At 36.2% G+C, this 24,427-nt stretch overlaps 1 protein-coding gene across 2 annotated transcripts in view; it reads right to left on the reverse strand.

The window, feature by feature from the left end:
• Positions 1-17,384, reverse strand: part of ZC2HC1A (zinc finger C2HC-type containing 1A) — a 54,591-nt gene extending 37,207 nt beyond the window's left edge. The window contains exons 1-3 of one of the 2 annotated variants that reach the window (XM_030303963.1): positions 17,289-17,384; positions 7,339-7,412; positions 5,110-5,226 (exon numbers count right to left, since the gene is read on the reverse strand). In XM_030303963.1, coding sequence (XP_030159823.1) covers positions 5,110-5,226; positions 7,339-7,412; positions 17,289-17,304 — 207 coding nt within the window. In that variant the 5' untranslated portion in view covers positions 17,305-17,384. The remainder of the gene's footprint in view (positions 1-5,109; positions 5,227-7,338; positions 7,413-17,288) is intronic. The other variant, XM_030303964.1, reaches the window with a different exon arrangement.
• Positions 17,385-24,427: the final 7,043 nt, after the last annotated feature.

A 24,427-nucleotide genomic window follows, 5' to 3' on the forward strand; every position in this document is an offset into this window, starting at 1 on the left:
TTTTGGGATGAGCACTGGGTGTTGTATGGAAACCAATTTGTCAATAAATTTCATATATATATATATAAAAAAAAAAAAAAAAAAAAAAAGAAAGAAATAGCATTAGGTGCCTGGGTGGCTCAGCTGGTTGAGTGGCCGGCCGGCTCTTGATTTCAGTTCAGGTCATGATCTGACAGTTCATAAGATTGAGCCGAGCTCTGTGCTGTCAGGTTCTCTCTCTCCCTCTCTCTCTATCCCTCCCTGCTCATGCTGTCTCTCTCTGTGTCTCTCAAAATAAATAAATAATATTAAAAAGAATTAAACAAAAAAGAAAAAGAAATAGCATCAATCTTTTAAAACTCTTTCAAAAAATAAAAAAAACTAAGAGAACAATTTTCCAATTAGGTGTACAAAAGCAACAAAAATTTGATAGAAAGAAAAATGACAAACTCACCTCTCTCGTGAAGATAGATGCAAAACCTTAACTAAATACAAGCAAATTTAGATACTGGAGATAACTGACCCTTTAAAGTTTCTTATTTAATAGTGAAAGGTCTGAATATAACATTCATCTGCTCCATGAGTATAACTCATCTACTGGTAAGTTTTGGTGCTCTCCTCTACCTTTTTTCTCATAGCATCCTTGTGTGGTTTATTATTATTCATCATTGAATGAATTAGTTTTTCCTGGTACAGCTATTTACAAGAGGTTCTGCAGAGAAGGAGAGGTCCACAGTCCCTTTCCAGGCTACACAAACCAACAGCTCTCTTCTCCTTTGTAGATACAGATGTAAATAAGGCCTCTCCATGATTACAAGACACACCTCTCATTCTTCTCTAAAACAATATGGGTCCAGGAAGGCTACTGCTGCCAGCCATGCTTCCCTCAGTAACCATACTAACCACTTCAAAAAAAATAGGACCTAGCTCTTTAGAGTGGGCCCCTTACCTTCAGAAAGGGTATTTTATTTTCATTAGTGCTTTTGGAGATCTTCTGACATTGGGCTTCTTCAACTCTGTGCCTCTTCTCCCTACTTCCTCCTTTCTGGCTTTTGTTCAAATTAAGCGAGGCTCATTCCACTTCCTGGCCATCCAGGGTCCTGTACTCACCCCAGTTCCTGCTTTGGCTATAGTAAACAAGGGATATATACTTCCTGATTAGACTCCTCTCACATAAGGAGTCACCTTTAAGGTGAGGAGACCCTTCACCATTGAGGTGGCAGGTTCCCATTCTGGGCCATGGGTCCCTCAGCAACTTCCTACACTTCCTCTGTGGGTAGGTTCTCCTGGCATTCAGTTGCTTTGGGCAGCCCTTACAAATATTTTGTAGTCTGTGGATTAGTTTCTCCCAAAATGGAGTTTGTATCTGCTTTACTCCACTCTGCTTATGATTTTGTAGGATTTCCTTGATACAGATAGAGAACTACACTATGACGTTTAAATCTTCTAATACACAGATTTTCAAGGGGGGAGGAGTTAAGATGGTGGGACAGCATAGAGACCCTCAGCTTGCCTCGTCACTGAAACACAGCTAGGTCAGCACCAAACCATTTTGAACACCTAGGAAACTGATGTGAGGATTAACACAACAATCTGGGTACTTGAGCCACAGAACTCGGCAGGAATGCAGTACAGACAGGTGAACTGGGGGAGAGAAAAGCCATGGAGGGTTGGGAGCTGTTTTTGCAGAGAACAGAGAAAGAGTAAGGGGGGAGAGTGCAGTGCATCGGGATCATGCAAGAAAAGCATTCCTGCAAAAGTAGCTGGAGAGAAAGAGTGAAAACACTCACAGGAGACTGAACAAGAAATTTGTTCTCCATAACCGCTAATGTGAAGAAAGGAGAGGGTTTCAATACCACCAAGATTCCATAAACAGTGGAGTACAGAGTCTGAAGTTCTGGGACTCAGTGCCTGGCAGAGCTTGGGAGGAAGTAGGGCGAATCCCCAGGAGCAGGAAATGGGGTCTGAGGGATTCATGTGCCACATGGGGAGAAATGGTTCCCCCGCTTGGAGTGCATTTGGTAGAGGCCATATGGCTTTCTCACAGGCAAAGGTCCCAGTGGACCCTGGAGAGTAGCCATGTTTCCTGATATTGGGACAAAGACGTCAGAGTGTGGTGAAACCTGGCACTGGCTATGCATTGTGATTTGCCATAATCTCTGAACCTCTGCTGCTGTGCGATCACATGAATGTTTTCTGGGGGCAAGCCGGCACCCAGCCATTGTTCAGCAAGACTCTCTGCCAGAGAGTTGGTGCAAGTCCAAGCAGAGGTCTTTAAAGTGTGGGGTTTTGAAACAAACCCTATCTGAGATAAAACTCCAAAGGGAAGTGCTGCCTAGCAAATGGACAACTTGGACACGGGCAGGGCAGAAGCAAGGAGTGGATGGAGGCCTGAAACAAAGAAGGGGTGCTTGATTGCTGGTTGGTGAAGAGTGCCAAGTTCCTGTGTCAGAGACTAGGGAGCTGGGTGAAGCCATTTCCACTTCTCATGCACACAGGCATCACACTGATCTACCCCAGTAAGCCAAGCAGCACAACCTAGTGGAGAACGGAGCTGTTATACCAAGCCCCTCCCAACTGCACCCCCCCCCCTCCCAAGCACATCCCCTAGAAGACCAGGACAAGTCCCTCCACTTGCTTAGTGTACAGACTATAGAGGGCTTCATAGTTTCAGTTCTAGGGGAAATGGGATGTAACTTCATTCAGGTTTCATTCTGTTTGCTGGTTCATTTATTCATTTTGTTTCTGTTTTTGCTTAAATTGACTTTTTTTCTTTTTTTTTCCTTCCTCTTTCTTGGGTACAGAAAGGGAAAAAATTATTTTTATTTTTTTATTTTATTTATTTTTTAAAATATTTTATTCTATTTCATTTTATTCTACTTTATTATATAGTTTTTAAAAATTTTTTCTTACTTTTTTTTTTTCTTTTCTTTCCCTTTTTTTCTCTATCCTGTCAAGCTTTTTTCAACAAACAGACCAAAACACACCTAGGATCTAGCTCCCTTTATTTGATTTTTTTGTTTTGTTTTTAATTTTTATTTTTTATTTTATTAATTTTTTTTCTATCCTCCAAAATGACAAAACAAAGTAATTCACCCCAAAAGAAAGGACAGGAAGAAATGACAGCCAGGGGCTTAATCAACATAGATATAAGCAAGATGTCTGAACTAGTCTGAACTAGAATTCAGAACCACAATAATAAGAATACTAGCTGCAGTTGCAAAAAGCATAGAATCCCTTTCTGCAGAGATAAGAGAATGAAGTTTACTCAGGACTAAATTAAAAATGCTATAACCGAGAAGCAATTTCTAATGGATGCCACAACATCAAGGATGGATGAAGCAGAGCTGCAAATCAGCGATATAAAAGATAAAATTATGGAAAATAAGAAAGCAGGGAAAAAGAGGGAAGCAAAGGTAAAAGATCATGATATAAGACTTAGAGAACTCAGTGACTTATTAAAAAGGAATAACATCCAAATCATAGGACTCCCAGAAGATGAAGAGAGAAAAAGGGGCAGAAGGTTTATATGAGCAAATTATAGCAGAAAATTTTCCTAATCTGGGGAAGGACACAGACATCAAAATCCAAGAATCACAGAGAACTCCCATTAGATTCAACAAAAACCCACCATCACCAAGGCATATCAAAGTCAAATTCACAAAATACACAGACAAGGAAAGAATTATGAAAACATCAAGGGAAAAAAAGTCTTAATATACTGATTTTCAAACTTTAACATGAATATGTCTCCCCAAGGATTTTGTTAAAATGCAGACTCTAATTCAGTATGTCTGGGTGGGACCTGAGATTCTGCATTTCTAACATGTTCCCAAATAGTGCTGACATTATTGTTCTATAAACCACAATTTTAAGTACCAAGAAATTAAACTACTTAATGCAAAGCAATGGTTTTTACCTTGCTTTTATCTGAGGCTTAATTTTTCACTATTGGAACGCTTCTCCTTTAAAAAGAAATAGGATAGCTAACATTTATTGAGACATCATCATGGGTAAACTCAATGTAATCCTCATAAGAACCCCACAAGATAGATACTACCATTACAATCACTTTACAGATAAAGAAAAGTATAGATTAAGTAACCTGTCCAACACAATATGGTAAGTAACAGAGTAAGGGTTAAATCCAGGCAGGCTGCTCTTGAGCCAGCTTTCATTTTTATACCCACTATATTACATTGCCTCCAAAACTTTCAATAAACAATAGATAGTTTAACTGTCTTAGCTAATTAAAGCCAATATAATCATATATCTGGAAGACATACTAAGAAAAACTTCAAATAATGGTTTATGTACATTATTCAAATTTCACTATTCTTGACTTAAACAGTCACAGACTGAAAAACAAAGATGGACATTAGATTTTTCTACTGTCAAATAATTTTATTGTAAGATTAATTGCCCCACTGGGAAATGTTTTCCTGTAGCACAAGAAGAAGTCATTATCACTGAAGTAGAACCCATACAATGAGGTACTCAAATTTTTACTATTTCACTGAACTATTTAAAACTACGCCCAACAAAGTATGTATGTGATTTATTGTTAGCAATATAACATATCACAGCTAGCATTAAGGAGAGATTATGAAAGGAGATTCACTGCTTTCAAAGAAAACAAGCTGACAATGGCTATACATGGACAGATGAGTAACTGATCAAACTTCCCCAGAAAGCATAAGATCACAATTACTGACAATCGAAATAATCAGTCTCTATTATACTAAGGTATCTATAAATTATAGCTTTACTTTTGCATATAGGGATTATACTACTGATATGACACTTAAACTTATACACAGTACCTAACTTATGTTTGAAGTAGTTAACAATGACTTAAAAAGAATATGTGAAAACTTTTAAATTATTTTCATCCTACAACTAAGCAATTGGCTTTCCAATGCTATAAAAACCTCAGTGTAATAGGTTTTTAGACAGTAGTTGGTTTCTTCTTTGCAGAAGTTTAAAATAAACAATTTTCTGATCATTTATAAACTGAAAACATGAAACAATTCTCCTTAATTTTCAATCTTAGCACAACAGATAATTACAATTTTTTTTTCAATATATATAGCAGGAAAGTCCATACTATTCAAAAAGCTATGTAATTACCCTAGGTTTAAGAGGCTTTACTGTTGGAATATCAGTTCCTTCAGCTCTTTGTCTGCTTGAATCAAAAGTCTTCCGTTTTTTAGTGGCAGTTTTCTGGCAAATAGGTCCATGTTTTTTCTGTCAAGATGAATAAATGCAATGTATCATTTTCTTTTCTATAGAAGGGAATTCTAAAAAACTTTAAATTGCCATTTGAGACCAATTTAAAAACTGGAAGATGAAATAAAAATAAAACATAAATTAAATAAATAAATAAAACATAAATAAGACGTATTTTGCTTTAAAATTGTTAAAAAGTATATATGATGCATGCTGTAAGTTATCTTTCTCAAGAAAGTACAATTACTATATACAACAAGAGAGTATAGAAAAATACTCTTCCAAAATTTTATTAAGTTATTGAATATTCTAGTTTTTATACTGCTGAGAATAAGGAAATGTAATGTAACCAAATTGAAGCTATTGAGTGAAAAAAAAAAATTCCCTTCATCACTAAATACATGAAAATAGATACTAGAAAAAGAATGTAAACAGAGACTGGATTAGTGTGAGGATCACAAAAAATTAACAGAATAGTAGTAGTCTGGGCTACTAAAATTATTAACATAACAGTAGCATGTTAATGTAAAGTTAACACAAAATGATAGGCCACAGTGGTCCGATTTCCTTCACAATCATCTATTTCTTCCCTTTTGGAAATCAAGTTCTCTGCCTTTCTTTACCAAGGATTTTTCTTGAGCTGTCTAGCCTTCCACTTCTATAGTTTTGTTTTTTGTTTTTTTTTTAAATACAGCTGGCAGCTCATTCATTTAATCTTTCATGCATTCATTTCAATGGAAGCTCTCATAACTGATTCCAGTTAACCTAATGGATAATCATTTCCCCTCCCCTAAATAAAACACGTTAACAAATGACATCAGTGCACTATATGCACTTTTTTTACTTCTGTATTTTGATAAACACTGAACAAGCAAGAACTGTTGAACTTTATCTGAGAAAAGAGGAAACCTCAGAACTGGTTGGTTTGGTATCATGGAGCCTCTTATATTTTCAATACACAATCAGAAATCAATTGTTCTATATACATGTTTTCAGTTTTCATTTTCAACAAGCACTGTAATTATAGCTATTAGAATAAAAATCTCTTAAATATGAACAAAACTAAAAGTGTGGCTAGCAGGCAACTTCCTAATAGATGTCTATTCTCACATTGAGTTGTATGTGTCAAAAGTATGTAGCGCTTATTCCCAAATAGTGATCACATTATTTAATTAAATAAATAAATGAGGGCAAAAAGGGCAACTTTTTTCCTATGTAAACTGAGCTGAATGCTTTGAAAATAGTTTGAAAAACAGTGAATTGATTATAGAAACAAGAAAAAAAATCACTAAGTGTGGGCTAGATGTTTTTAAAGGACAAAGGAAAAAAAAATATTATTTATAAGAAGTCCATAGTCTGATGGACATTTTGGATCATTAAATCCTCACTTTGCTTTAAAGAAACAAACTGGAAATAGTAATAGACATTCTGGATTGTGGCAGAACTCTAGCCAGCAGATCCATATTCAAAGAAAACTCTTTATTCTACATCAAAATATTAATAAATGTATATTTATATTTAAAAGTAAAAATCAAGTATTTTATTAGTACATAGGCATTTTTTCCCTTATTCTCTAGTTGGCTATTGTTATATTAAAATCAATTAAAAGTGCTTATGTTTGTGTACATCAAATATCTAAAAGTATCTAAAGAATGCATAATATATTTTAGGTATACTTTTAATTGAAAACAATTTTTCTTCAGAATATTTCAAATATATTTAAAAATTAAGAGCACAGTGTCATGAACTCCTATTTCCTCATCAACAATCACCAACAATTCAGCAATCTTGTCATCTATACTAGCTTTTTTTCCTTAAGTACTTTAAAGCAAATCCCAGACATCATATCATTCTGTCTTTAAATACATTTTATTATGCATTTCTCAGAGTTTTTGTTTAGTTTTGCTAATATTCCCAGAGAGGAACACTTTAACACAGTAGTTCTGAAGACCAAACTCTAAAAAAAAGAGAACATTCTGGAAGAAAGATCTAGATGAAACTGATATCTTTAACAAAGAACACTGGCCAGTATATCTTTTAATTATTCCACAGAGGTTCTTTCTGTAATGGCTGTCCTGAAGTATCAAACAATTACAGATCTGCCATAACCCAAAGGAAAAAGGTACTCACTAATGCCACTGGAAAGAATGTTCTTCCACAAATCTTGCATGGTAACAATTCTCCAACTTGGACACTTCCATTTTCTGAAACAGAAAAGAATTTTTTTTAATGTTTATTTTTGAGAGAGAGATAGAGTGCGAGTGGAGGAGAGGCAGAGAGAGAGAGAGAAACAGAATCAGAAACAGGCTCCAGGCTCTGAGCTGTCAGCACAGAGCTCCATGCGGGGCTTGAACCCATGAACCGTGAGATCATGACCTGAGCTAAAGTCAGACACTTAACTGACTGAGTAGCCGTCTAGGCGCCCTTAGAAAAGAATTCAATCAGTAAATTCTTTGCTCAAATTGTGAAAGTTTCAAATTTCAATGTCTTCCCTTGGTTTCATACGCAAGTTGTGAATTCTTGTGGAAAATGACTTGTTTCATTTTGGAATAAACAATATTATTGATTAAAATGGGCACAAGATAACCACAAGTTCTCAGTGGTCAAAAAGGCCATGCCAAATACTGAAGTCATGATTTAAGGATAACCAAACGCATATTGCTGGAAATATGTAGTTTTCTTTAATTTTAACCAAACCAATTTGTCATATTCTCTGAACTTATAGGCTATCTCTCCTGTAAATTACCAAACGTTAAAAACCAAGTTTATCTTGGGGTGCCTGGGTGGCTCAGCTGGTTAAGTGTCTGATTCTTGATTTTGGCTCAGGTCATGATCTCAGGGTTTTGTGAGTTCGAGTTCTGTATGCTGACCGCACAAAGCCGGCTTGGGATTCTCCCTCTCTCTCCGCCCCTCCTCTGCTCGTACTCTCTGTCTCTCTCAAAGTAAGTAAACAAACCTTAAAAAAAAGTTTACCTTAAGGTTAATAATACGTATTATTAATCCTCAAAGCATTAAGATATAACATTGGTGATCAGTGAGGTGGCTTCCTGAGACGATCTAAGGAGTCCAAGATAAAAAGAATCTTGTTCTGTTTAACACCAGATAACAGGAAGTATAATGCTTTAAAGAAAAAATCATCTAGTTACTATGCTGCCCTCATTATATGAATTGTTCATTATTTTATACATACAATATTATATTAGGATTCAATGGAGATATTACAATTGAGATATTCTGACAATTCATTAAATAAGGAACAAGTAGCTGAGACTTTTACTCAATCAAAACTTAATACATCTATCACGCATTTTCATACAACACATTTTGTTACTAAGTTGATTTAAAAAAAAAACTACATTCTTTGGAATTCTACATAGCTGAGTCAATTTGTCATTTTATTTTCTAGCCAATCATCAAACCTAAATTTATTTCCATATCTGTAATTTTCTAAAAATGATACTTGAACCTGTATCTTAAACATATTTTCTGCTGAATATTTTACTGATTGTTTTATCACATGAAAGACAAATAGAAGCCACTTTGTTTTAGAAGTAACCTAAATAAGTTCATGAAAAAAGTACAATTAGGACTTCATATAATTTATTCCAAAACATTTAGTGAGTTCACAGAAAACTAATAGAAGAATCAAAATAGAAATTTTTGAGAATACAATCAAACAGTACCAGAAAAACTGCTGTGTTCTCTAATTCTCTTAACACTCCACTACCTTATTTTAATTGTAGACAGTGACTATTTGTCATCTCAGATGGAGGCAATGTCTCTATGGTGGCAGTTAAGCAGTGGGCACTACAAAGGCAAAGCTAAGATTTGCATGATTTGTCCTTCTCCAATACCACATGTTAGGTTATTTAGGGAGAGCAACCTCATTTATAGGGACTTAATTCCACTATCTAAAAAGCTGAGGCAGTCGCTAGATAGAATCCATTACATACATTAAGATAAGCATGTCTTCATAATGATGGTCAAAGTGATATCACATGATGCATAATCTATTAAGCTGCTTATTTATAGTTTTCATATACTCTTAAATTCTATGCAATGATTTAAAAATTCATTAATACAAAATGTTAAAAAGAATCACATATTTTATTTGCTTAAAAGTATATTTCAGTATCTCCTTGTTAAATAGATGACAAAGCAAAATTTTATAAAAATTAACTATTGAGAAAAATAAATTCAACCCATGGAAATAATGTGAGTGCCTGTGTGAGCACCCACAACTTGCCAAGCACATATCAAGCCATAGTGACACAGCATGAAATAACAAAATCACTGTTCTATAAAGCTAACAGTCTACATGATTTACTTCTTCACTATATCTAAGAACCAAATCATCTCCCATTTTTTAATGTAATAGCAACTACAATACTAACATATAATAAAATCCAACTCCTGGGATTAATTACAAGTTATCAAATATGTTCAAATTGTCTTTAAAGGAAAAATCTTTATCTCTAAAAGGTATAAAAAGGAAAGCGCATTAAAGAGAAAGGATTTAAAAACAATTATCCTGAAGAAAAAAAAATTAAGTCATTACTTCATTCAAAATAAATAAAAATGTAAAGTTATAATTTCTTCCCTCTTATATTAGCTGGTCATGGAGGATTGCCCTATAATTCACAAAATATAACACATGTATGTATGTTAGTGTCAACACCTCCTTCTACCAGCAAGTCATGATAAGCAGCTTAGATTCAGTCACAAAGCCAAATTTTGTTGTAACGGTATTCATTAAAAGATATGACAGCTTAGCAGAAAAAGTACTGGTCCCAGCTCTATCACATAGAACTGTGACTCCCTGGGCACCTAAGATTAAGCTTCCTCTTGTATAAAATGAGAAAGTTAGGTTAAATGGGCTACATGGCCCCTTCTATCTCTAATATATCATAATAAATATACTATATTCATCTAATAAAATCTATCTTAAGACCACATTAGGAAGAAAAGTACATGGATGATAACATATCTCTCTTACCGGTATTAAATTAAAAAAAAAAATGGTTATATGTAAGGATGATTAAACCAACTGACCATTGCAGATGGTGGAATGAATGCTTCAGGTAGCATGTAGAATGTTGAGAAAATCACTTCCATTTGTCTACATACAGAACTGAGAATCTACAAGGAACTATTGCAAAGAACATGATGTCTCTCTCCTTGTTGGAAATGTCTTCAACAAGAAAATGTATGACTAATCATATAAATAGCTTCAGTTTAAAATTTGTTAAATGAGGATATTATTTGTTCAATCTACCTTATAATTTAAGGGATCATCTAAGATGGTATATATAAAAATGCTTCACAATCAATGAAATAAAAAAATACCACTCTGCAGCGCATGCGGGCAAACTCCACTAATCTGTCCTGAGTGGCAAAAGCTAGCAAATTGTGAGGCTTATAAAAATATAGTAGAGATGATATGCAGAGGGTTGACTATTGTAGCAGAGAGCAAGCACTGTTGAAAGAAGCATTCAAACTAAGGACAAAAGCAAGTAAATAAAGCACTTTAATATTCTAAAACTCTCAAGAAGGTAACCTCTTATAAAAGTTATCACAAACACAATGTTGATTCTGTTATGCATTACCATATTTAGCAATTTCAAACGTGCACCATAAAGCTTGAAACTGTATCTTCATATAATGCTGTTACATATATATATATGTGTGTGTGTATATATATATATACACACACACATATATATATATGTAACTACACACACATATATATATATCATATAAAGATGTGATATATAAGTATGATATACATATTATATATTATATGATAAATATATAGATATATAGAGATGTGAAATAATATATTGTTACATAAGACAATTATGACATTCTAAAATGTACATATTTAAGAAATAGGAAAGAATATTTTCAAAAGAAAAGTCTTGAAATTCAGAACAGTTCTGGCCTCTGTGCAGCATGTCTATTTCCTCACCTCTGGTCACTGTTCATCTGAATGCAATCTTTAAAATAAAACCTTCCTTTTGCAGCACATGGCATCTGTTACACACCACCTTCTTCCAACAATTCTTTTCAAAATTTAATTACTTCCAGGTCAATAATCTCTAGTATCTCCAAGATTTTTCCTGTTGAGCCCATCCTAGATTTCAACATTTCAACATTCACACTTAACCTACTCACCACATAACCTTCACCCTCCACTCCTCTTTAGTCCATCCCTCCAGTTCAGCAAAAACAACCACTGTTGAAACAATTTAGTAAAGGTCCACATTTGACTCTTAAAATGCCCAAGCACCCTCTCTAACCACACATTTCTACCTTCTACCTCTCTCTAAAGTACTTTCTTGATCTCAGAGTGATTTGAATTTTCTTGATAACCCATCTCTGGTTGCACTTCCCTTCCTACTCAGTCTGAACCTGACTAGTCATTTCCATTTTGACCAATCACCCTCAAATCCCTTGCTCCAGGGTCACATGTTTGGAAAATGCCACATTAAATAAATGGGTATTCTTACGGCAGAACTTCCTCAGTCTTAAAAAAGAGATTAGTATATTATTATTTCCTCAACGGAAATCCTTTCTCATCAAGGCGATATTTTAGGACCAATGCCTGAGTAGCACATTTTTTTTGAAACACTGGCTTACATTTACTGACTAGCTCCTCTCTACTTCCCTTTCTCTCCCTATCTGAATTGCAGGCAAATTTTATCAGGCCTAAACACTATATTAAAATAGATCAATTTGTTGATCCACAAGTATTTGTTGAGCACCTAGCATGACACAGGAACTGTTCTATGAGGTAAGCAAACACAGATGAACTTACAGAGCTTCTACTCTTCTAACAGGGAAAAAATAAAAGCAATGAAATATATAAAATGTCAGGTGGTGATAAGCACAATGTAGAAAAACAGCAGAGTAAGGAGAGAGAAGACAGTAACAGTGCTATGTGTGTTTGAAAGTGGGCAGGATCAGGGAGAGCTTCTTTAATGAGGAGATTTTAGAGTACTGACTTGAAGACACAGGGAACTAGGGGCGCCTGAATGGCTCAGTAGGTTAAGCGACCTACTGCTGGTCTTGGCTCAGGTCAGGATTGTACGGTTTGTGAGTCTGAGCCCCACATCGGGCTCCACGTTGTCTTTCTCTGGCCTCCCTCACTTGTACTTTCTCTCTCTCTCAAAATAAATAAATAAACTTCAAAAAATAAAAAGAAATAAACAAGGAATTAAACCACTCATGAATCTAACTGCCATATCCAGAGGCATCTGGCTGGCTTAAGTGGTAGAGCATACAACTCACGATCTCATGATCTCAGCATCATGAGTTCAAGCTGCATGTTGAGCATGGAGTCTAGTTTAAAATAATGATAATAATAATAATAATAATAACAACAATAATAATTGTCAAATCCAAAGCCCTCTCTTCAGTCCTCATTCTACTGAATCTTTCTATAGCATGAAGCACTGTTGATCAATCCCTTCTACCTTTAAAGTCCTTTCTGTCTTGGCTTAAATGATATTTCTCCCTCCTATGCCCAAGTTTTCAGATCTCAGAAGCTAAGTAGGGTTTGACCTGGTTAGTACTAAGACCTCCAGGAATTTCTGGTGCTATAGGCTTTTTCTGGCACACATTCACTATTCAATAAATATTAGTTTCTTACCACTTTCCCTTCTTGATAATTTTTAAATCTCTTTACAGACTTCTTCCTACTCCAATTTCCTTTCCTGTTCAACCCTAAAGCATCAATTCCTCCCCAAGCTTCTTTCCACATTTTGTTACATACAGCTTTCCTGAGTGAGTACATCCACTTGCTGTCACTTATATGTCATGGCTACTAAGCTAAAAATTCCAAGTAAACATTTCCAAGTAGCCATGAGACATTTCCACTAGACAGCCTCCAAGTACTGTACTAAAATTTATAAAGCCAAACTCATTACCTCTTCTCCCACTCCACTTGGTCTTCTTGGTTAAAGATACTAACATTATCTCTTAGTTCAAGCTAGATAGACTTTTATATTTGATTCCTTTTCCCTCTCACATCCACCAGTCATATCTCACCTCTCTATCTCAGAAATATCTTCTAAATCTATCCTCCTTTTTCCAAAAAAAATGTTTATTTATTTATTTTGAGAGAGAGAAAGTGGGGGGGGGGCAGAGAAAGAGGGACAGAAAGAATCCCAAGCAGGCTCCACACTGTCAGTACAGGGCTCAACGTGGGGCTAGAACTCACGAACTAAGAGATCATGACCTGGGCTGTCAGACAATTAACCAACTGAGTCATCCAGGTGCCCCTATCTTCCCTTTTTAATTCCTACTACTTGTGCCTTAGTTCAAATCCTCATCACATATATGTATTTCCAGTTTCTTCTTTCTCCAGTCTATCTATCCTGCTGCCATAGGCATCTAATGAGACTGCCCACAACACCTTCCAAGCATGCAGCTTTACCTGTACCGAATCACTCCTAAGCTCCTAACACACTTCTTATGAGTTTACCCATCCAATAAACAAGTACTGAGGGGACTTCCTATGTACTAGGCACTTCGCTGAAAGCTTTATATATGTGACATCATTTAATCTTAATATAGTCAGGTAGGTCAGTATTTAATAGCCCCACTTTTTATAGCTGAGGAGACTGAAGTTCCAATTAACCAAATCATAGAGCTAAAAAGAAACAAAGCAATGATCCAAACACAGGCCTCTCGAACACTGGCTATTAAAATAATCTAGTTTCCAACTCAGCACAAAAAATAAATAAATAAATAAATAAATAAATAAATAAATAAAGGCAAGATAAATTTAAAAAGATGAAGAATTGTTCAGTAAACTAGTATGTGTTTGGACTAGGGAAAAACAAAACAAAAAGGAAATTCTAATGGGTCAGGAATGGTTGTGTTAACTAAATCAGAGGCTACATTAGAGAAGAAGAATTAGACTTCTAATGAGGTTTTAGAAGATAGTACACTAAGATCTACTAAGTTAGTAACCCACAAAAGGAATGGGCAGCCTGATCTCTGTTAAAACTGTTAGTAACCACTTATCAAGATGTTATGAAAGAAATGACAATACTGTATTGATTAAATCTGCTTAAAGTTTATCATTTCTACATTTTAAGGATGAAAAGCTTGGGAGACATTGGAACTCTCCCAAGTCTAGAACTACTTCTACTGGTCTCGAGTATACCTATTGAGCACAAGACTTAGGTGAAAAGGAATTAAAGGCTTTGCTCTAACTACACAGAGAACACAGAAGTGCTCAGATATAGATTACACAAAATCATGAGCAATAATTTATATTTAGTTTTGAAATACAGTATTCGGACTAATACCTCATCTCGTTAACAACCAGAAAACATGAAAGTCCCAGAAGACCAAAAATAATATAAGTGGTACATGTTTTATATAAAAATAATTTTTAAAAGAGTACAATAATCTTCAATAGAATTTTTTAGGAGTCCATATATTTTCTGGTTTTATAATCAAGCTTAGTCCAGTTACTGGTTTCAACTAGAGACATGGGTATAATGCCAAACAGTACAATATTTACTCAATTACTATGATGTTGAGCAAATTCCTGAAGATTTTCTACTGGACACTTCAATGTAATGTTTATTAGACACTTAGTGCTAGATTTTAACTTCCAATAAGGGGAAAACTTTATCTTACTTATCACTGTATCAATGTTTATTAAATGAAGACATAGATAAATGAATTAATGAATGGTAACCTTAAGATTCAAACTTATGATCTTTGCAAAATGTGACCTCATAGGGACTGATTTAAAAAAAAAAGGAAAGAAAGAAAGGCACTGTCCTAACTTCAACAAAACTTCTCAGAGCTTTTGTTGTATTAGTTTAAACCACTTTTGAAATTACTAATATTCAATTACTTTTCTGTACAGAAAACCAATTTAATATACTTTAACCTAATTCACTAGAACTAAACACATTACAGTTAATGATAATAACTAATTTTGTTTAAAACTCAAAACAAAACAAAAACAAAAGTAAAGGGCAAGTTACTATTTACCATGATACATCACAAGCTGGGCCCACAAAACGTGCCCCTCATAACACACTATCTTAACATCAGAATACATGTATTTCTCCACCCATGTAATTGAGTACTATAATAGGTTTTCATTATATTTTAAAAGCATTCTTATTAAGATTTCAATAGTAATGTCTTAGTACTGCAAAAATGTAAGGTTTACTAAAATACCGACTTAATGAGAGCAGAGCTTTGACTTTATATTTTTTGCTACGTCTCCAGGGCCTACAATGATGCCCACCATAGACAAAGTCATTAATCTAACAACAAATATTTATTGAGTACCTACTCTGTGTCAGACACTGTTTTAGGTGCTTAGCATACATAAGTGAAAAAGCAGAGGAAGATCTTTGCCTTAATTACAAATGTTGAATAAAATAATAAAAATCTGCAGAAAAACTGTTTTAAAGCATTTTAAGTATGTTTTGATAACTTCATGAAAATTCCAGAACCCATTATGCTATAAGACCAACACATATTACAAAATACATTAAAAAATATAAGACGCCGGGTCACCTGGGTGGCTCAGTTGGTTAAGCCTCCTACTTCAGCTCAGGTCATGATCTCACAGTTCTTGAGTTCAAACCCCACATTGGGCTCTGTACCGACAGCTCAGAGCCTGGAGCCTGCTTCAGATTCTATGCCGCCTTCTTTCTCTGCCCCTCCCCCGCTCGCTCTCTCTCTCTCTCTCTCTCTCTCTCTCTCAAAAATAAATAAATGTAAAAAAAATTTTAAAAATAAGATGCCTCCAGGAGTCCTCTAAAAAAAATATTGAAAGTAAGGAATGCTATCATTACAATTCCTATCTCATGGAAGCTTAATGATCCCCCTAAAATAAATTAAATGATCAAAGACTAAGACCTTCATTTGCAACAGTATACTGCAGCTGCCCACAAATGGAAAATTATCAGAATTCTTATCTACCATTCTCAAGCTGTTTACTATGAGAGCAAAAGCATGAAACACTATCATACTCATCATTACACTTGTTTTTTGGTGAGCTTAGGTAACTGCAAAAAGTTACCAGTTATTACTTTTCATAACATAACCTGAAATAATTTGCTCTCTGGCATGCAACAATACAGGGCTCAATGTTTCTGTTTATTTTTAATTCCACCTGAATCTACGTAAACTAGGAGAGGGGGGGAAAGAGCTAAATCAAGGCAACATGATTTTTCAATTCTGCAGGCTTCTTCTTCATGGAAAGGATTAACCACAATTTGAAAAATAATCTTGAAACTGTTGTTGCCAATGTTAGTTGGGTTTTTTTTTTCCTTTGTTGTTTTTAGGCAAACGCTATACTACACAGGATTAAATGGATAAAAATAATAGAGAAGTGAAAGAATTGGGAAAAAAGCAAAATCTGGAGTCATGATTACAGCACAAGGATAAAGTCAAAAGATAAAGAATCAATGCCGGCTCTTTCTTACAGAATCGTAATGAGTAAGTCTTAAATCCTTCTGTTAATCTATTGTCCCGGCTCTAAAGCTGGCCAGTGACTCTTCCTTGGGAGATGCTCTTGGCATCCCTCCAACAGAAGATGCGGTACAAATAGAAAAACGGTTACCTAGGGAAACTGGCCAAGGAAAGTCAGAAGCTAGAGGCTGGAAACAGCCTAGAGGTGGAAATACACCCCGAGGCCCCCCAGGAAAGGCTAGCGGTAGGGAGCCCATGGACAATAATAAAGAATCTACTTTGCAAGAAAAATAAAATCTGTCCGGAGTCTATGATTACCAAAAGGACACTCAGGAATCAGGCAAGACCAGAAGATGTTAGGAAGAGACCTGCAGGCAGATGCCAAAGGCAGTATCAAGCTCGAGGTGGAGAACCCCAGCTGAAGACCTTCTGAAGCGGGGCAGCCAGAGGATCATTAGCTCCACCGTGTCGGGGGCTGTAGAGCTACCGCCTGCCAGGGCCTCGGGAGGAGCGGCGGGGTCCACCACTCCGGACCCGCCTCGCTTCCCCGGTACAGCTCTCCTGGGCACCCCTGGCTGCTCCGGGTCCGCTCTAACCGCCCGGCCCGTATTCCTTCACCTCCTCACCTTCCAGTCCCTCCATTGCGCCACCACCTCTGATTCCGCGAGATTCCTCCGGCAGCGCCCGCAGCAGCTGCCACCGCCGCTGCCGCCGCCGCCACCGCCCAGCTCCGGCTGTAGCAACCCGGCCGCACCTCCCACCCGCTAACATCCCGGGCTCCCATTGGCCCGACGCTGGCGGGGCGGGGCTCCTGAAGGGCGGGGCCTCATGAGGAGGCGCGCCTCTAGCAGCCCTTGCGCGGCTGCCTCCTGGCTGTGAGCTTTCCCGGCCGTCCTCCCTCCCGGTAAGCCTAAACCACTTCAGGTTGCGTACTGCCGCCCAATGACGCCTTTGTTCCTCTGACTGCAGACTTGTTTCCCTCACAGCTTATCCTTCTATTTAGAATGTCTCAGCACCTCACGGGCAGCCCTTCACCAGTCCTTCAGTCGGTCAATGCAGGTGTGTCTTCTATTCTCTCTCTGAGGACTTTAAGCAAACAAGCAAGCCAAACACACGTCCTACACTCGACTGTGCAGCGCACTCTCCATTTTCCGCTTGTTGGTCACATGACACTACCTGAGTGTGTTTCCTTAGGCTAGAAATTCACACACAGATTTAGGGGTTAAGGCACTTTTTTTCCCCCTTATTTTAGAGAAATCATACTTTGCGCCTGGCGTGTAGAACTGAGATTGCTCTAAATACTTGGAAATCATTTCCTCAGCATGAAAGTTTGGGCGGAAAATTAGAAGGGAAAGCCAGCCCTGCCTTCATCTTCATCTACTCTGGCTTACCCAGGCCCTTTTAGCTAAAATAGTCTGCTGGCCTCCTAATTTATGAAGTAATATCAAAACTATGATCAGGGAGTTTAAGGGCGGAATGAGGGAATGACTTAGGGAGTGAGGGCTATTTCTGTCAGAGTCCAACCCTTTTGGGGATGAAGGTAATTTCGAAACCAGCTAAAACTTTTGCTTAACAGTCTAATACATTTCACCAGAACTAAATTTCTTTGAAAATTTGATTTAATAGTGAGAAACCATGTGGTGTGTTAACTCTAGTATATCCACTGGCAAGTTATCAGTATTAATGTAATTTCTGAACAAATCTTATATTAATTTTCTTATTTATCTGTCCAGTTGCCGAGTTTTCACATCATATCTAACTTTGTCTATTGTTAAAAGGATGTATCTTACAAAGCAGTAGCGTTTAGGAAACAATGGTCCTCCTACTCCCCGCTCAAAGGTATTACAGTCAACCCTTGAATAATACTGGATTAAGGGTGCTGACACCTGCACGGTCAAAAGTCCACGAATAACTTTTGACTCCCCTAAAACTTAATTAATAGACTGTTGTTGACTGGAAGCCTACCAAGAGTATAAACAATTAACACATATTTTGTGTGTTACATGTATTATATATTGTATTCTTACAATAATGTAAGCTAGAGAAAAGAAAATGTTATTGAGAAAATCAAAAGGAAGAGAAAATACATTTACAGTACTGTATTTATAAAAAAAAATAAAAATAAAACTCCATGTGTAAGTGGATTCCCGCAGTTCAAACCTGTAGTTTTCAAGGGTCAACGATTATAAACTAGAAACAAACACTAGGGGGGGATATCACCTCTTATTAGGAAGGTTATCCAAGTATAGTTAAAAGCCATATGGTCCATCTCTTACAGAGTCATGTAAAGGAAAACTTGAACCATTCCTGTCTCTATTCATGCCCTTCCCATGGTTCTGCTTTGACTTTTCTGTTCCTCTAACATCTGAGATCCTGGGCCTAATTGGCCAGACTACAGCCACCTGCCACTTAGCCTCCTTGGCCTGCGTGGGTAAGTCCTTTTTCCTTGGTGCTGCTAAGACAAAGCTAGAAGTATGTGTGTGTGTGTGTGGAGGGCACTTTAAAAAAATGTTTTTTAACGTTTATTTTTGAGACAGAGACAGAGCATGAGTGGGGAGGGGCAGAGAGAGAGGGAGACACAGAATCTGAAGCAGGCTCCAGGCCCTGAGCTGTCAGCACAGAGCCCGACGCGGGGCTCAAACTCACAGACCACGAGATCATGACATGAGCCTAAGTGGGACTCTCAACCAACTGAGCCACCCAGGCGCCCCTGGAGGGCACTTTTAAAAGAGCACTAAGAAAAAAATAAATAAAAAAAATAAAAGAGCACTAAGGAGGAAAAAAACACACTTGGAAGAAAACCCCCCAAAATGAAGGAATTTGCTTTACAAATTGCAAATTCTTGATCTCAAGTCAAGCCAAAGATGGAGTTGGCTGATACATACTCTGTTAGGCATAATAGCTGTAGTAACAACAAAAACATTAATACAATAGTAATGATAACAATAACAATTTTTTTTTAAATCGTATTAGGCGTATTTTAGGTCCTTTTCATATGTTTACTTACTTCATCTTCAAAACAGTTCTTCAGAGTAGATATTATAGTGTTCATTTTTCAGAATTAGTGTCTTTGTTTTCTAGATATCTCAGATTAATTTTTTGCCATTATTTGTACTACTAGTGAATGGTAACTTGGATTTAAACTCTGGTCTGTCTGATTTTACCTATGGCAATTTCATGAGACACATCACTTCCCTTTCTCACCTTACCTTCTAGTTGCCTCAAATATAATTCTAAATGTTCAGACATGTTATTGAAGGTATACTTGGGTAGGTTTTATTACTCTGAATCTTAATTTTCTAACACATGCCTGCTAATCTCCTGGACAGATAACGGTCTCTCAGCACTTTTATGCTACAGCAACCCTGGCTCCTGCAGCTTTTCCCTGGTCCTGATCTCTGGGCAAAGAGGATAGTTTCTTCTCTGCCTTTCTAAATTCCATCCTCTGCCTCCTACATGCTTGGCCTGAGAGTCTCTTGAGTCTTGGTGCTCTCTTCTGACTTTACTTCCTCTTGATCTATTCCATTCTTCTGATTCATCCTTTCAACAAATATTTGTTAAGTACCTACCTTGTTTCAGGCCCATTTCATTACTATAAAAATGAATGAAACTCAATTTCTTCTCTTATGTTCCTTATCTGTTCATATCTTTTTTAGCTGTCAACTGATCTTTTTAGCTCATGTAACATTCATAGATGAATACAAATTAAAGATTTTCTCACCTCTTTATCATACAAAAAAGAAAGCAGTGGTTCAGAGATGTTTACTGACTCCATCCAGGTGACAAAACTAGTAAGTGGCCGAAATAGATATTGCACCCTTATCACATCGTATCCCTGCTTCTTTATGCTTTGCATTACTTTCCCTTCAACCATCATTTCCTGGAGCGAACCCACATCTCTTTTGCACCTTCCAAAGTGCTGAGCAAGCTATGTGTATCTTCTTGTTTCAAAGCTCCAGCCTCCCTTTGGATCTTACACAAAGATCAGTTTGCCTCTCTGAGACAACATTTGGCTGCCATTCGAATCATTTGCAGAACACAGGTAAATGAGATTCTGAATCTCGGTGAGAATCCAACTCAGTTTATCAACTCCCATTACGTAGGGCATTTCTTCCTTCCATAGCCTCCAGAAGAATGACCCACGGCACTTTAGGAATTTATGCAGTTAGTAACCTTAACAAAATGATAATTTTCATCAAAAACAAAAGAAGCATATTTCCCTTAAAGGGGAGAAGGAGCTGTTGAACAGTTTTCTAGATTGAGGAAGCACATCCTGAGTTGGCTCTTACTAGTTTTATTTTGTAGATTGAAGTAAAAACAAAATTCTTTTAGTGTTCAGGGATAAAATAGTATAGTTTTAAGCAAGAAAACACTGAGAAAAGAGAGGAACTTAAAGCAAACTTCATCTCTTTCATTGACTGGAAGGCTATTCAATTCACAGTGTGATAGTGATTATTCTACTCTTTCTCCTCTAGTTCCAAAAGGAACTCCAATTCCAAAAGGAACATGTATTCTCCCCACTTGCAAAACTAATTCTTAGCAGCAAAAGGATAAATTTTTTTCAACCTTCAGTCATGATCCCATCTACCCATCCTTTGCCACCACAATCCAAAATCTTAACTGGAAATCTATTAATTGAGATACTTATTGAGATACTCCCACATAAAGATCTCTGTTCTTGGCAGAACAGGAGGCTCCAAAGAAGTCTCTCTGCTTTTTATGCAATTAACATCTGGTAGAGGAAGCCCTGGGAAAGGCACAATACAGAGTGATAGAGGACAATATATTCAATATATCATTAAGTCTTAGGTGTTGTGGCACAGCTTATAAAAGTGATTGGTTTCAGGAAGACATTTACATAAATAGAACAATTTAAAAGGCCTTATGGAGAATAAGAACTTAAATTGTATTTTGAAGGGTGTCATTGGATAGGTAAAGATCACTGAGGATGAGGGGGCAATGGCTTACTTAAGTCTTAAGAAAATAATGCAAGCCTGGCATGTTCTGGGATAGTCAGTAAATGAGAGTATTTATATATATTTGTCCCTGTAATATTTTTTCTTAAGTTACAAGTACAGCATTATATAACTTATATTTTTTTAAAATCTCAGGTGGAGGGTGTTAAGTTAATAATAAATGGGTGAGGGTCATTAAAGAGGGCATTTGTTGTGAGGAGCCCTGGGTGTTGTAGGTAAGTGATGAATCACTAAATTCTACACCTGAAACCAATTTTACCATATATGTTAACTAACTAGAATTTAAATTAAGTAAAAACTTGAAAAATGTATAGCACATATGCCATGTGTCTACACAAAGGCATATCCCCCCCACCCCCGCATTTTATTATTTAGACTTTCATTCATCATTTTAACTCTGTTTGCCAACCTCCTCATAATAGAGCATCATTATATTGCATTTGAGCTCAAAGCTACTGTTATCTTTGGATATATATGCTTCCTTGAAACATATGTGGTACTGTTTTATATGTACATCTGTTTTTAGTTTATATACATGACATTATACTGTAGCCTTCACTCAGTTTGTAATTTTTAAATAAATATTAATTTAGAGATTTACCCATGCTGCTGTATGTAACACTAGTTTATTGCTTCTAAATTCTGGATAGTATTTTACTGTATGTATACACCATGCTTTGTTTACCCATTTCTCCAGTGATGTACCCCCAGTTGCCTCTAATCTGCTACTACGATGGACATCTTTGTGTCTGTCCCCTTGTGAACCTGGACTCCAGTTTCTCTGGGATGCATCCCTGGAATGGATTACTGGATCATATTCACTTCTAGTAAGTATGGCCAAATTGTTCTCTATAGTGGCTGTACCACTGTACACTGCCATCAGCCACGTGCAAGAGTCTCATTTCCCTATGTTTCATTAACACATGGTTTACCTCTAATTTTCACCAATCTGTTGAAAATCAAGACATTGGCATCTCTTTACATATTTGCTAATTCAGATTTGATTTTCAATGAATTGCCTAATTTTATCCATATTTTGTGTCAGGATTCTCATTTTTTCTTAACGATTTATAAATTCCTTATGTATTTTAGATGTTTACTTATTGCTAATTTTGATTATTTAAAAAAAATCTTTTTCCAGTGTGTCAAATATCTGATAACTTAGTCTATAACACCTTTCATAGAACAGAAATTGGTCAGGTTGTCAATATATTGTTCTTATGACTTGTGCATTTGACTTTTTATTGAAGTTCTCTTCACCCGTAGATTATAACAGTACTTGCTTACACATTTTTCCATTAGTTAACCAAATCTAATCCTAAGAAAACAGAAACAATTTAGATACTGACTGGGGAGGACAGCAAAAACGTTTTGTATGTGTGTGTCTTACATGTTATAGGGTAACTCTAAAAATTCAAGTAAGAACCAATGCCTGGAACTTTTTGGAGACGTTGTGAACTTCAGCTTTATGCCTATTGTCTTCAGGAAAGCCGTATGTTTTCAGGTGCTCCTTTTCTCACCTGGAGGAAGAGAAACAGAAAAAAAGAAAAAAAATATCCTAAGTCCTTTCCCCCTTGTCTTATTATTAATTATAGCAGCTTCCTGGGTCCTTCAAAAGCATTTTCTTAAAAATGCTCTAATGTATTGCAAATAAATATTATATAATATTAATCATGAAGAGGGTGTTTATACTAAGGACAAAAAAAGGGAAAAGTCTCCCATTATAAATCACATAAGTGAATATCTTGGCATTTGTTAATGATTTTAACACCCTAATGAGTATGTTTCTTAAAACAATTATTAGATACTGTAGTTTCTCCAGCTACTTTTAAATGGAAACCGCTATATGAGAATTAACCCCATGAATACATGTAATTACTAATATAATTGATTACTTGATTTTAAGAACAGACAGGTAAAAGTGAAAAACTAAAGCTCTAATTTTCAGTAGTTGTGCCTTCATTAGAACTGTCTGCCATTAATATACAAATGCCCACATTTGCAAACCTATCATTCTAATAGAAAAGTTACTTATTTACAGTTTTACATTGAAAGTATACTATTCTATTTACTTACTTCTTACTTAGAATGTACTTCTTACTTAGAATAGATTTGGTATATTGTCTAATTTTATAATATGAATCCAACAATTGTTTGCTTACTGTTTCTAAGAAACAGAATTGCTTAAGCCTTGAGTACATTTATGTTTCTTAGCAGCTAACAGATAATCAAAAAAACAAACGAGGATTTCATCTGGCTCTGTTTTCAAAACAAAATAAAGTTTATGTTTTCATAAGAAAGAGAAATTCCAGATAATAAAATAATGGTATTCATAGGAACTTAATTTACATGCAGTTCAAGGAATGACCAGTTTTCAAAGAATTTGAGTACCATAATATACTACAGTGAATGTCAGGGTTTTGTTTTGTTTTGTTTTGTTTTGTTTTGAGAATTCAGAGCTCTTAATACCTTTACAGTGCCTCTGTTATTGTGAACATCGGTGACCTTTTGTAATGGAGGATGTTGTTGACAGTTTCAGATCCCCTCACTGGGAGGTGCATCCAGCCTAGCTGTTGAGAATGTTAGCTGATAACCCATAGCTACTTCCTTCTCTAAAGAATTGTCCTTCTTATGAATAGTAATGCCATATCTAAGAGGTTATGGCCCTCACCATCAGGAGGGCATCCCACAGCCAATGGCTGACTCTTGGATACAACAAGCTAACCTTTGACTGAAGGTGAGCTAAAGTCAGTGTCCATGTAAGACTACATCCTTGCTTACCTATCTTC

Source organism: Lynx canadensis, chromosome F2, assembly GCF_007474595.2.
Source record: "Lynx canadensis isolate LIC74 chromosome F2, mLynCan4.pri.v2, whole genome shotgun sequence".
In the NCBI taxonomy this organism is placed as follows: Eukaryota; Metazoa; Chordata; class Mammalia; order Carnivora; family Felidae; genus Lynx; species Lynx canadensis.